Source organism: Pristis pectinata, chromosome 1 (assembly GCF_009764475.1).
Source record: "Pristis pectinata isolate sPriPec2 chromosome 1, sPriPec2.1.pri, whole genome shotgun sequence".
Taxonomy (NCBI): Eukaryota; Metazoa; Chordata; class Chondrichthyes; order Rhinopristiformes; family Pristidae; genus Pristis; species Pristis pectinata.
In genome coordinates, this window is record NC_067405.1 from 121,906,285 (window position 1) to 121,921,173 (window position 14,889).

Consider the following 14,889-nt stretch of genomic DNA (forward strand, 5'->3'; position numbering starts at 1 on the left):
TGGAATAAACAAATCCATGCTTACAGATTGCTAAATCTTGATTGCCAGCTTTTTTTTTGAGGTTAACTGCAAGTACCATCCTCTTATATTCTGACCACAAAATTCAGGTCACTGTTATTGATAGAAGTGCCAAAAATGGAGTCTCTATGATTGTAGATTAGCCCAAAAGTTAAAAGAAAATCTAAAATGTTTTCATGCATTTGGAGAAGTGCAGAAATATCATTTAACAAGTGTCCAGATGTCTGCATACCACAGGCAAAACTAAGTTTTTAAAAAATACTCCAAACACTGTACTTTGGACAATTTCTTTTCATGAAGATGTAAAATGTCTAAACCAATGCTTCTCCAATCTTTGGATCCAGTGAAAATGATAAATATTTTTGAGGGAAGAAAATACATCCAAACCTGTAGGGAAAAGTTTCCCTTTTTTATGCCAACTTGAAGACTTTCAAGTGGACTAGATTAATATGACATGATCTGTTTCCTAACTGTGGATTTAAAAAAAAAAGTCATATCTTTTTAATATATAAAATAGTGACAGGATGTAGATTGAACCTCCTGTACCATCCAAGAGCACTGTATGGTTTTCATACCCAAGGGAAAGAAATATTTGCCTTGTAGGTGGTGCTGTGTAGATTTTTAAAATGTTACCTGGCATGAAGGAGTTGCTGTTTGAGGTGATGCTCTGTAAGGTTGGCCTAAAATCATTGGAGTTTGGAAGAGTGAAAGGTAACCTCATTGAAGCATATAATTTAGAAAGAGATTGACAGAGCAAATGTCGAGTGAGTGTTTACATGGGCTGGAGAATCTGGAACTGGGGCATGGTCCCAGGATGTAGGTTGGTCACTAGATTGAAATGAGAAATTACTTCAGAGAATTGCAAAGTTTTTGAACTCTACTCCAAAGGGTCTTGGATGCTTAAATATTGAAGACGGGGAATCAGGGATATGGAGAAGTGGGTGGGAAGTTAGTGAGGTACAGATCAACCTCTATTTTATTGAATAACAGAGCAGATTGGAGGAGCTCACTCTGTTCTTAAATCCATTCCATGGCTTTGCTCCACTCCGTCACTATAAACTCAACCAGCCCTAAGACTTTCCCAGATCTAAGTCCTCCTCCAGTTCTGGCTACTTGATTGTTCCTGCTTTGTACTGGATTGAATTGAATGGGGGGAGGGGGGATTGGGGATTCTTAAAACCACAATGTCTCACCTTCTCTCTTTCCCCTCAAAATGTATCTTATTGACCAAGCTTTTGGTCATCTGCACTGTCAAGTTTTGTTTGACACTTCGTTAAGTACTGTGGGATGTTTATCTGCATTTAAGGTGTTAAACATTTTGAAGATGTCCTAAAGTTGGCAACTAGCCCAGTTTGTACTTTACATAAGAATTTTTGGAATCTCTTAATTTTTCTGAATAAATGTTGTTATGGACTCAGTGAAAGTCCCTTTAAGATAGAGTGTGTGTGTGTATGTGTGTGTGGGGCGTGCTTACGTCAATAGAAGATAAAGGACGTAATGACGGTGGTTGAAGAAGTAAGAAGAAGAAGAGAGAGAGAGAAGGGAGAGAGACACCAGCCTGCTTGTTTTCTCTATCGATGGATGAGAAACAATAACTGTGTTTGCCACTGAAATCCATGTATGGAAGTTGGAAGTAATCCGGTGGAGTTCACTTTGTTGCTGACCTGTAGAAGGAAACAGGTATTTGTGTGTGGACGACCACGGTTCGGATGCTTTTCAGGGTGAGCAAGTCACTACCGAGTAAACACTGAAGTGTCGTTTGGGTTCCATCGTGGAACATTTGGATTTCGTATGTACTCTCTCTATGTTTTTCTACATCTACATCTTATCTTCAGACAACGGTGGTTGTTGAAGAAGCCCTTGCTCATGTTTCACCTTATGGCTTGCGGAACTGAACTTTAAGAACCATTCCGGAACTGGAAGTTTTGGACTTTGTCACACACACACACGAAGAGTTTAGTTTTGGGGTTAACGTTCGAGGTTTAACATTCTTGAATTCTAACATACTAACATTTTTTTTTTACTTTTATTTTACGTATTACCATAAGTAGTGATTAATAAAATAGTTTTTAACACTAAATCATGCTCAGTGTGTTTCTTTTGTTGCTGGTTCGTGACAAAATTGGGGGCTCGTCCGGGATAGTTCCCAAGGTTAACGAGTGTCATCTGGGATCGTTTCCCAGATTGACGAAATTTGTTCGAGATTCAATCCAAAGATTTTGAGGGAGGTCTGATAAATTCTTTTTAATTGGCTTGTGTGTGTGGAAACCAGCAGCAATGGATATTAAGGCATTTGTGGAGTCACCAACCCAAAAGGGATTGGAGGTGGCGAAAAAGGATGATTTGATAAAGATTGCTACCAGGCTAAACCTTACAGAAGTAAAGCAGTCTATGAGAAAGGCAGATATTCAGAGATTGATAGCTGGCCATTATGTGGAAAAGAAGGTGTTTGAGAAGGAAGTGTTAAAACAGTTTCCTGGCAGTGAAATAGCAATTTCTGAGGCACAGGTGCAGCTGGCAAAGATAGAGGCTGAACGAGAGCAAAATAAATTAGAAGCTGAACGAGAACAAAAGAAATTAGAGGCTGAACGAGAGCAAACCCAGTTAAAGATAGAGGCCGAACAAAAGCTAACTCAGATGAAGATAGAGGCTGATCTAGCAATGAAGCAGATGGAGCTGGATAACGAGGAGAAAAAGAGGCAGCATGAGTTACAAATGAAGCGTAGGAGTTCGGAATCTGATTCTGATGATGATTTTTCAGCCAGCAGGGAGGTTCGATTAGTCCCTCCGTTTGAAGAAGATCAGGTTGATCAGTATTTCCAACATTTTGAAAAGGTTGCTGTGAGTTCAAACTGGCCAAGGAAAGGATGGGCTCTTATGGTACAGAGTGTGATTAAAGGTAAAGCTCAAAAAGCTTATTCTGCTTTGTCTGTTGAGGATGCAGCTGATTATACCAAGGTAAAACAAGCTATTTTGAAGGCCTATGAATTGGTCCCTGAGGCTTATAGACAAAAATTCAGAGACTTGAGGAAATCTGCAGATCAGACTTATATGGAATTTGCCAATGGAAAGAGAATATGTTTTGAACGATGGTGCCTGGCTAAAAATGTAGATGGGGATTACGATAAATTGACAGAATTGAAAGAAAAAGCACTCTCATGTGAGGAGATTGAGAAAGTGCCAACTGGATACTATGTTAAAAATGGAGTGTTAATGAGGAAATGGAGACCTCCTCATGTTCCTGTTACTGAGGAATGGGAAGTTATTCATCAGGTTGTTGTTCCAAAAGTTTATAGGGATGAGATTTTAAACCTGGCCCATAGTATGCCTTTGGGTGGTCATTTTGGGGTGAATAAAACTGTAGGGAAGATCTTGAAACAATTCTATTGGCCTGGTTTGAGAAAAGATGTGGTGATGTTTTGTCGAACCTGCCACACATGTCAGATGGTAGGTAAACCAAATCAAAAACCCCCTGTGGCTCCTTTGAAACCAATTCCTGCTTTTGGTGAACCCTTTTCGAAGGTGATTGTGGACTGTGTTGGCCCCTTACCAAAGTCTAAGACTGGAAATCAGTATTTGTTAACCATCATGTGTGCCACTTCTAGATTTCCAGAGGCAATACCCCTTAGAAATATTAAGGCCAAGACGGTGTCAAAGGCTCTTGTAAAATTTTTTACCTTGTTTGGTTTGCCAAAAGAAATCCAATCTGATCAAGGTAGTAATTTTATGTCAAAAATTTTTCAACAAATAGTCTATGAGCTGGGAGCAAAGCAGATTGTATCATCTGCATATCACCCAGAATCTCAAGGAGCTCTGGAGAGATTTCATTCTACTCTCAAAAATATGCTGAAGACTTATTGCTTTGAAAACACCAAGGATTGGGACGAAGGTATCCATTTACTTTTGTTTGCCGTTAGAGAATCGATCCAGGAGTCAATCGGATTTAGTCCTTTTGAGCTTATGTTTGGACATAGGGTGAGAGGACCTTTGGAGTTGTTGAGAGAGCAATGGGTTAATGAGGAAGTTCACTTGAGTCTGTTGGACTATGTCCAAAAATTTAAAACTCGGTTGGAGAGAGTCTGCCAGCTAGCGAGAGAGAATTTGAAAACAAGCCAGATAAGAATGAAGACATATTTTGATAGACGTGCTCGGCCTAGGACATTCGCAGTGGGGCAAAAGGTGTTGATATTTTTCCCTAGCCAAAATAATCCCTTGCAAGCTCGTTTTTCTGGACCCTATGTTATTGAATCTCGAGTGACTGATCTAACATATATAATCAAAACACCAGATAGACGCAAGAAAACACAACTCTGTCATGTAAACATGCTAAAACCTTATTATGAGAGGGATTCAGTTGTGGCCTTGGTGGATGGTGTAAAGGTTGTTTCTAGAATGCCTGATGTTGATGTTGAGGAAGGCCAATTTAGACCAAATATTGTTCCATCGAAACTAAAAAACCAAAATATCCTGGAGAACCTTGAAACGAAGTTGGACCATTTACAAGTTTCACAAAAACAACAGATGAGAGAATTAATTTTAAAATTTAAAAATCTGTTCCCAGATGTTCCAAACAGAACATCGATAATTACCCATGATGTTGATGTTGGGGATGCAAAACCAATCAAACAACACCCATATCGAATGAATGTGGAAAAAAGTAAACTTGTTGATCAGGAACTAAAGTACATGTTGGAAAATGATATTATTAGACATTCTACTTCAAATTGGAGTTCGCCCTGTGTTATTGTACCTAAACCTGATGGAACTGTTAGATTTTGCACAGATTACAGGAAAGTGAATGCTGTAACAAAGTCAGATGCTTACCCTATTCCTAGGGTGGATGATTGCATAGACAGAGTGGGAAAGGCAAAATTTCTTACAAAGATTGACCTATTAAAAGGGTACTGGTGTGTTCCATTAACAGATAGAGGACGGGAGATTTCAGCCTTTGTAACCCCTTCTGGATTGTATGAATACAATGTTTTGCTATTTGGAATGAAAAATGCTCCGGCAACATTTCAAAGAATGATTAATTCAGTGATTCATGGGTTAAAACATACAGATGCCTACATTGACGACTTAGTGACTGGGAATGATACTTGGGAGGATCACATCTCTGCGTTAGAAAGGTTGTTTGAAAGACTTTCCAAGGCTAACCTTACAGTTAACTTGGCTAAAAGTGAATTTGGCCATGCCACTGTGACGTATCTTGGTTATGTTGTAGGTCAAGGCAAGCAAGCTCCTGTTCAGGCAAAAGTTCAAGCAATATCTGAGTTCCCTATTCCCACAGGTACGAGGACTGTTAGAAGATTTTTGGGAATGGTTGGATATTATCGAAAATTTTGTAAAAATTTTGCTGATATTGCTCTTCCCCTAACTAATCTTCTGAAGAAGGGAGTAAAGTTTGTTTGGACAGATTCTTGTCAAGAAGCATTTGAGAAGCTGAAAGCCATTTTATGCTACGATCCTGTGCTCAGAACACCTGACTTTGAAAAGCCATTTTCATTAGCAGTAGATGCCAGTGATGAAGCTGCAGGAGCTGTGTTGTTGCAGAAGGGTGACCTTGATGATATTGACCATCCTGTAGCTTACTTTTCAAAGAAATTTAATGAGCATCAAAAGAATTATTCCACCATAGAGAAAGAATTACTGTCGCTTGTTTTAGCCTTGCAACATTTCAGTGTATATGTTTGCACCGCTCAGAAACCATTGACTGTGTATACCGATCATAACCCATTGGTGTTTCTGAGCCGAGTCAAAAACAAGAACAGAAGGCTGTTAAACTGGAGTTTAATTTTGCAAGAGTTTGATCTCATGATAACTCACATTAAAGGCAAAGATAATGTGATTGCTGATTGTCTTTCCCGATGTTAAATGAGAAACATGTATCTGTACTAATCTGATAGTCTGTAGTTGTGTAGCATGATAATTATTAACATTACTAACTGTATGCGCGGTTAAAATTTTCTTGGGAAAATTTTTTTTTAGGTGGGAGGTGTTATGGACTCAGTGAAAGTCCCTTTAAGATAGAGTGTGTGTGTGTGTATGTGTGTGTGGGGCGTGCTTACGTCAATAGAAGATAAAGGACGTAATGACGTTGTTGAAGAAGAAGAAGAGAGAGAGAGAAGGGAGAGAGACACCAGCCTGCTTGTTTTCTCTATCGATGGATGAGAAACAATAACTGTGTTTGCCACTGAAATCCATGTATGGAAGTTGGAAGTAATCCGGTGGAGTTCACTTTGTTGCTGACCTGTAGAAGGAAACAGGTATTTGTGTGTGGACGACCACGGTTCGGATGCTTTTCAGGGTGAGCAAGTCACTACCGAGTAAACACTGAAGTGTCGTTTGGGTTCCATCGTGGAACATTTGGATTTCGTATGTACTCTCTCTATGTTTTTCTACATCTACATCTTATCTTCAGACAACGGTGGTTGTTGAAGAAGCCCTTGCTCATGTTTCACCTTATGGCTTGCGGAACTGAACTTTAAGAACCATTCCGGAACTGGAAGTTTTGGACTTTGTCACACACACACACGAAGAGTTTAGTTTTGGGGTTAACGTTCGAGGTTTAACATTCTTGAATTCTAACATACTAACATTTTTTTTTTACTTTTATTTTACGTATTACCATAAGTAGTGATTAATAAAATAGTTTTTAACACTAAATCATGCTCAGTGTGTTTCTTTTGTTGCTGGTTCGTGACAATGTGCATTTTTTTTTGTATTCAATTTTGAGATCTGGGATTCACTGGTAAGGCCAACATTTATTTTTCAGTCCTGCTTGCCCTTGAAGGTGGCAATGAGCTATCATTGAACAGCTGGCTGCCCTTCTGCTGAAGGCATTCCCTCAGTATTGTTGGGCAGGCATTGCTGAAGGACTGATTAAATATTTCCAAATTTTGATGATGCGTGACATGAGGGGGAACTGTAAGTGGTGCTGTATCCAGCTGCCTCTGTGATGGAGATAGAGGTGCTGTTGGAGACTAGATGGGTACCTGCAGTACATTTTTCTGAATGGTGTCAAGCTTCTTGACAGTTGCTGGCCATGTACTCACGCAGGCAAGTAGAAAGTGTTCCACCATCCTCCTGACTTGTGCCTTGTAGGTAGCAGAAAAACCTCAGGGTAACAGGAGATCAGTAGCTTGCAGCCTCTGACCTACTTGCTTTTGTAGCCATAATATTTATGTGGCTGCTCTAGTTGAGTTCTGGTCAGTGATAATTTTCATTTAATAATTGGCAATGCCATTTAATGTGAAGAGTAGGTGTTAATGTCAAGGGTAGGTGGTTAAATAATATCAGTGGATATCTTGAGCTGAGTACAGTAATTTTGTAGATGAGAATAAGAGAAAGGAACAAAAAAGGAAAAATAACGCTTTGTTTCCACTTGAAATGTATTAATGTTTTCAATGTTTTTTACTGATAGCTTTGTAAGCCTGATCATATATTCTCATTAACACTATTTATAATCATAAGTTTATCCTATGCTGCACTTCATTTGTAATATTTTTAGCTTTAAAAAGTGAGTTGTTGACTTCAATCCAGAGATATTATTTTAAAAGTTTGTCTTATTTCTGCAGATTGATGGGAAGTCACAAGGTCGGAAACACCTATCAGCAAAAGAAAGGAAGTCAGTATCAATTAAGACTTTTGTAAATTAAATGAACCATTGGTTAGTAAGTAAATCAGAATAAAAGAAATTTACAGCACAGACTCCAATCTTCTGGCTGAAAATAATTCCCAGCAAATTCCCTCCAGTCTTCATACCAATTATTTTAAATCTTGTAAACTCATTTTTATCCAGTCTAATAATTAGATACGCACAACTAAATCTTTCTTCAGTTACCACTGCTTAGAAATAAAATATTCTATGTGGATTTTACACATTCTCCCAGCGATTGCTTGGGTTTCTTGCAGGGACTCTTTTTTTTTTCCCACATCCAAAAATGTGCAGGTTGGTAGGTTAATTGGCTACTGTAATTTGCCTCTAACAAGTAAGTGAGTGGTGAATCTGGTGGGAGCTGAGTGAAATATGGGGAGAATAAAACGGGATCAGAGTCAATTAGGATAAATGTGGTTGACGTCTATGTGGACTGAATGGCTGAAGGGTCCATTTCCATGCTGTATAACTCAGTCTATGTGATCAGAACTTGTAGCTAAAGCTCTTAGCATCTTCATAAATCTTCTTTGTACCCTTTCAACTCTGATCCCATCCTTCTGATGCCCATCCCAGAAAGAATATTTATATACATAACTTCGCCATAAACTTGTCTTTGGTTTTCTAGTTTTTAAATAATAAATGTTAGTATGATTGAATAATCTGTGCTTCACTGATTTGGCTTAGTGTACTTGTCATAAGGAGTTTTCTGCTTGAGTTCACTTGTTTAGAAAATATATAATCCATAGGACTATACCAAGATCTGGAATAGTTTTTTTGTCTGCTCAAATTTATGATTTTTGATATCTTCACTTTCTGAACAAAAAAAATATTTGTACCTTAAATTTCTGCTAAGTATCATATTAAGCAAGGTATTTAATGATTAGGAAAAAGTGGGTTTAATTGATAATATCTGAAATGAAAAAGTAACCAGCAGTCAGCCTGCATCTGTGCAGAGGAAGGGGGTGGGGGAGGAGAGAACAAAGGGGGGGGGGGTCTCTGATAGAGTGGAAGGCAGGTAAGATTAAATGACAAAATTGGTGATGGATCTGATTTACAGAACTTGGTAGAGGTTAGCAGAAAACCATAGATAGGTCAGGGGGAGGGGGTTGTGTAAGTAGGGGATAATAAAATAAAGTCTGAAATTACAAAGAAAGAGGAGAATGTTGGAAAAGTTAGCAATAAGTTTGGAATGGCTGATGATCTGAAATTGTTGAATTGTGTGCTGAGCTCAGCAGGGTTGTAATGCACCTAGAGGGAAGACGATGGATTGTTCCTCAAGTTCCATTGGGCTTCTGGACAGCATAAGAAGTTGGGAAATGAGGTGGATATTTAAAGTGAGTGGCAACTGGGCGCTTGCGGTCACGCATGCAGACCAAACCTGAGGTGCTCTGAAACGTGGTTGCTCCATCTCATTTCCCCTACGTAGACATCACATTGAGAGCACTGAATGATGTTGACTAGATTGGAAGAAATACAAGTAAATAGCCACTACACCTGGAAAGAACATTTGGAATTCAAAGGGAAGGGTGAAGGCAAAAGGGCAGGTGTTGCATCTCCGGTGGGTACGTGGGAAAGTGCTAAGAGAAGGGGAGTGAATCAGGGTGTCCCAGAGAGAATGGTCCCTTCAGAATGCTGAAAAGGGAGGGGAAGATGTGGATTTAATCAATGTGTAGCTTACCAGTTTATATTACCCAGCATTTTGATGTGCAGAAAGACTAAATTATTTCTCATGTGTTCCAGAGAATTGAAAAAAAGGAAGAAGCTTGAAACTGAAGGCTCAGAACTAACAATTCAATCTGAAGTCAGTAAAACATCTATGGAAGAGCAAGATGCTAAAAGATCTTCATCTTCACAACAGCCATTGAAGAGAGGACAAAAGGTAATGGGTAGAAAAAGATGAAAAGTACTGCTTTAAATAACTTTTATACAGGGATTTGTAACATTCTATCAGAATTTTCCATACATATTCATAGTGACATGGATCTTCCAGTCTTCACATTGCATTAAATATAAACACAATAAAATGAAATGCCAATGCTGGAAATTTCAGTTGAAAATAGAAAATGCTGAAAATGTCGCATCTCGGAGATTTCAGTTTAGGAAAAAACGCTGTTCAAAGTTTCTTTGGTTCTTGCACATTGTTCTTAAAATATTGAATTATGGGTGGCAGCGATTTAGAATACAACCTTCAGATCTGGAACATGGGTTGAAGTCTACCCCAGATTAATGTGATGAAAAAAACCTTCAGTCATCTTACTGTAGGTCTTTATATTATGAATTTTGATTGTCTTTCTTAATTTGTTAGTGATACTTTTAGCTTTCTAATCCATAGTGTTGCCTTAAATTTTATTCTGAGAATCCACACCTGGCTGGTGTGTAAAATTTTGTTTCTGCAGATGCTGAAGCACATTATTAAGAAAGTAATAAGAGCATTAATTTGAGTTGGTTGTGCCAAATGTGACCTATTTGAACACCAGCATTAAGCGCAATGCCTGAAAAGATGTGTTCTTCATCTTTATGAACATCATTAAAAGAGTATACTTTAGAAACAGAAACAATGTAAATCATTCTGATCAGTGTAAATTTTTGCTAAATTTAGTCCATTGAGGATGTTATTGCTTAGTTTCATGCATTCCTGCTGTCTTAAAGTTATTACTTTGTTTTGCAATATGAAGGCTAAGCTGAAGAAAATTAAAGAAAAATATAAAGATCAAGATGAAGAGGATCGTGAATTAATGATGAAATTACTTGGGGTAAGGATAAATTTGCCTCAATGAAAAAGCAGATTCTGTTTTGAAATGATTTAATATTTGAATTTTAATTTGCATTACGTGGATTCAGTCAGCAGGGCCAAGTAAAGAGGAAAAGGTTAAGAAAGGGAAAAAAGGGAAAACAAAGGAACCTCCTAAAAAACAAGAGAAAAAACAAACTTTGAAAGAAGCAAGTAATGTCCAAAGCAAAGTACAAGATCTAGAGACTGTGACACATCATATGGCAGAAATTACTCTGGAGGGTACTCCTGCAGAAGATCAGCAAGAAGTAAGGCACAGTAGTCTCACTAAGTACTGATATTTTGAGAATTTTCAGTTCTAAGTAATTTTATTTGGTAGTTTTTACATTCACTTTGTAATAAGTGTAATATATTAATATCTGTATTATTTTGTTAACATTTGGAACCAGGAGGAACCCGAGCAAGACTTGCAGGCATCTGAGGTAGGACATTCTTTAATAAATAAATTATTCAAAATTATTTTTGGTATCAGTTAACCTTTTTCTTTCCCCCACTGTTAGTGAGCATGGTCAATCTTTCAATGAAATCATGCTGATCTGTGACCTGTTTCGATGTACTCTTTAACCACATTCCTTTAAATACCATTGATTAATAAAATCCTATCAATCTCAAATCTCAAGATTCCTAGGGGCCCAGACAATGTAAATACTGAAAAGACGTTTCTCTTATGGGAAAGTCTGGAACCAGAGGACATGCTCCCAGAATATGGGAGCACCCCCACATTTAAAACTGAAATGAGGAAGAATATATTCTGAGAGTTCTAATTCTGTGGAACTCCTTGCCACAGAGAGCTGTGGGGGGCAGAGTCCTTCTTTATACTTAAGGCTAAGATAGATTTTTAATCATTAAGTGAATCAAATGTTATGAGGAAAGGGCAAGAATATGGACTTGAATGTCTCATTAGCCATGATCCTGTTGAATGGGAGAGCAGGAATTATCTGCTCCTATTCCCACTTCTGGGTCTTTCTTCAAGAACCCATTTGTTAAAATCCTCTTTGAACCAGTTGAGTGGTTAAAGTACTCCCACACTGCTGTTGGGTCAGAATTTCTAGTATTTAGACCCAATGACAATGGAAGTATTGTTTCTGAGTTGGGTCAATGTGAGACTTTAAGGAGAGTGTGTTCTCCTCAAAGTGTTCCCAGGTACCTTCTGCCTTTTACCTTCAAGATGATAAAGGTCATGGGTGTTGGAGGCCACCCATGATTTCTTCCATCATGTCAAGAGGAAGCCTTATCAAGCACTGCAATGCATTTTGTAGATTGCACAGAATGCAGCCTTTGAGCCCTGGTGGCAGAGGAAGTGAACATGTAGCATAATGGATCGGGTGCAATTCAAATAAGACAAGTTTGTTGTCAATGCCTTCTCATTTGTACTGTTGGGGCTCCATTCATCCAGGCAAGTGAAGAGTATTCCATTATTCTCTTCCCTTGTACTATATGGATGGGTGGACAAGCTCTGGGAAGTCAGTGGTAAGTTACTCACCATCGGGTACCTGGTCTCTGACCTTCTGTTGTTGTCAGAGTTGTACAGCCTGGAAACAGGTCCTTCAGCCCAACGCGTCCATGCCGACCTTTTTGTCATCTGTGCTAATCCCATTTGCCCATACTAGCTGTGCATCCTTCTCTGCCTTGCCTCTGTCTCTTAAACATAGTAATTGTATCTGACTACACTACCTCCTCTTGCAGTGAGTTCCAGATATCAACTATTCTCTGTGGGGGGTGGGGGGGGGTGCGAAAGAAAGACTTCCTCTCAAATTCCCTTAAAAACTCCTCCCCCTCACCTTAAAACTTGTGCGCTCTTTTCCTCTCTTTCTCCTAACACAGGAAAAATATTCTATTTACCCTGTCTAGGTCTCTTCTAAATTTTATTTACCCATATTAGGTCACCCCTCAGCTTCCTTCGCTCCAGGGAAAACAAACCCAATCTATCTCCATAACTCAAGTTCTCCAGTTCAGGCAACATCCTGGTGAATTTTCTCTGCACTTTCTCAAGTGCAACCAGATTCTTCCGATGGTGTGGCAACCAGAACTGCAAACTTGATCTAGTGCAATCTAACCAGTGTTTTGTAAGGTTGCATAATGTCCCAACTTTTATGTTCTATGCCCTGATCTATTGAAGGCATGCATGCCATACACCTTCTTCACCACCCTGTTGCCACTGTCAGGGAACTATGGACTCTGTTCAGAGGTATCTCTGTTCATTAACATTCCTTATTGCCCGACATTTATTGTATATGCATTACCTCACACTTGTCGGGATTAAATTCCATCTGCCAATGCTCTGCCCAAATTTCCATCTGACCTATGTCCCGCTGTAGCTTTAGACAACCTTGCTCACCATTCATAACAATTTTCATGTCATCTGCAAACTTACTAATCATACCTACTACATTTACATCCAGGTTGTTAACCTATTATCACAAACAACCAGCTTCCCAGCACCTGAACCCTGAAGTACACCACTGGTCACTTCCAGTGAGAAAAGTATCCTTCCACCACTTCCATTTGCCTCCTATTACCAAGCCAATTTTAGATCTAATTAGCTAACTCGCCTGGATCTTAACCTTCGTGCCTTAACTTTCTGGACTAATCTAGCATGCAGAACCTTGTCAAATGCCTTACTAAAGCCCATATAGACAACATTTAACACCCTGCCTTCAATCTTCTTAGTTATATCCTCAAAAAATACTCAATCAAATTATTGAGGTAGGATTTCCCCACACAAAACCACGCTGACTATCCCTGATCAGCCCTGTCTTTCCAAATTCTATCCCTTAGGATTTTCTCCAGTCATTTCCCTAACAAGGCTCACTGGCCTGTAGTCACAATATTTGTGGCTGATACAGTTAGGTTTTTGTCAGTAGGTGATCATTCCCCAAGGATGGTGATGGTGGAATCCCCAAGGAATGTGGTAATGTTGAAGCCAATGAATGTCATGGGGTGGTGGTTAGACATTTGTGAGAAATGTCATTGCCTTGCACTTAGCCTCATGCATATTATGAGGCACTTCTTGGCTGAAGCCCAACAGCTGCCCTGTCTATCTGCATCCTGGCACTAACTGCATCGTTATTTTTAAACTCAAAAGAAATTGGACATTATGCTTCAGTTTTACTTGGGCTTTTTGATGAAGACTGTTAAGTCAAACTGACATGTGTACCCAGTTTTCAGCCAAACAACCTTTTTACAAAGTTACTGTAACTCTAAAATGATGTGGGAGAATGAGAAGCCTATTATGAGAATCTGACAAAAAAATTCAAGAGATAATTGGAAGAATATTGAAGGATTACAAAGCTGTTGAGGAGCTCCTTCAAGGAGGAAAGAATTGAGAGGCAGAGTGGTTTGGGAAAGGATGTTCAGTCTTCACCTGAAAGCACACCAGCCAAAACTGGGATGAAGGAAGTGGTATGGGACAAGAGATCAGATTTGGAGAAATGTAGAATTCTTGAGGTGTTGTAAGGATGGAGTTGTTTATAGACATAGTGGAGGAATGTGAACATAAGGACAGTCAAAGGAACAAATAATCCAATTATTGTTCGTGCATGCAATCCACTACCAAAAGCAATCAGAAATATTATGATTTTGCTGTCAATAATATACTTCCAGAATCACATGTAAAATAGCTGTGGAACAAATTATCTATCAAAATTTTAAATGTACCCGCAAAGCTTGTGATTGACTATTGAAATAATTGTTTCATAAATGTTTATTGTTTAGGAGAGCGAGAAGTTGCTGAGTTCATTAACTGGCCAACCTCACCCTGATGACGTGTTGCTGTTTTCCATACCATTCTGTGCTCCCTACACTGCAATGACCAACTATAAGTGAGTTTTGTACCTAAAGAACTTCCTTCAGTTGTCATGATTTCAGGCATTGTGTTTTCAGTAAAATGGTGTTAGCAGGGGAAAAGTAGGAATGTACAGTTGAGTAATTAGTCAAATTAACTGTTGTTCACTAATTGGTTCATTCTCATCTCTGAACCAGAAGATTGTTTGAAGTTCAATTTCAGGACTTCAGTGCAAAATTTAAGTTGATGGTTTACTGCAGTACTGAGGATGTCCTACACTGTTGGATATGCCTTCATTAAAATGACACATTTATGAATGGGCTCTTTTTCATATTCCAAATGACAGGGATGGGGATTTCAATTACTTTAGTACTCAAATACTCTAATTTATTGAGTACTCAATCCTAAAAGTCATTTGGTTTATCTTCCCTGTACCGTGCTCACAGGTGGGCTGTACAAATTGATGGGGTGTGTAGCATTATCAGCAGCAATGCCTGAGAGATTAAAATCCCTTCCACTGTCAATCATTCCCCTACCGCTCCCAGAAGAATGCTTGCAAAAAGAAAGCCTCCCACTTGCATAAAGAAGCTTACTGTCTCATGATTCTCCATTCCGCAAGTGAACGTTTATACAATTGAG

General features: G+C 38.8%; 1 protein-coding gene across 1 annotated transcript in view; it reads left to right on the plus strand.

Annotated features, from left to right (window-relative positions):
- The window catches only part of LOC127568054 (ribosome quality control complex subunit NEMF-like), a 73,442-nt gene that overhangs the window by 55,753 nt on the left and 2,800 nt on the right, over positions 1 to 14,889 (plus strand). The window contains exons 25-30 of the mRNA XM_052011318.1: positions 7,596 to 7,645; positions 9,416 to 9,554; positions 10,351 to 10,428; positions 10,517 to 10,714; positions 10,856 to 10,888; positions 14,181 to 14,287. Of these exons, the coding sequence (XP_051867278.1) occupies positions 7,596 to 7,645; positions 9,416 to 9,554; positions 10,351 to 10,428; positions 10,517 to 10,714; positions 10,856 to 10,888; positions 14,181 to 14,287 (605 nt within the window). The remainder of the gene's footprint in view (positions 1 to 7,595; positions 7,646 to 9,415; positions 9,555 to 10,350; positions 10,429 to 10,516; positions 10,715 to 10,855; positions 10,889 to 14,180; positions 14,288 to 14,889) is intronic.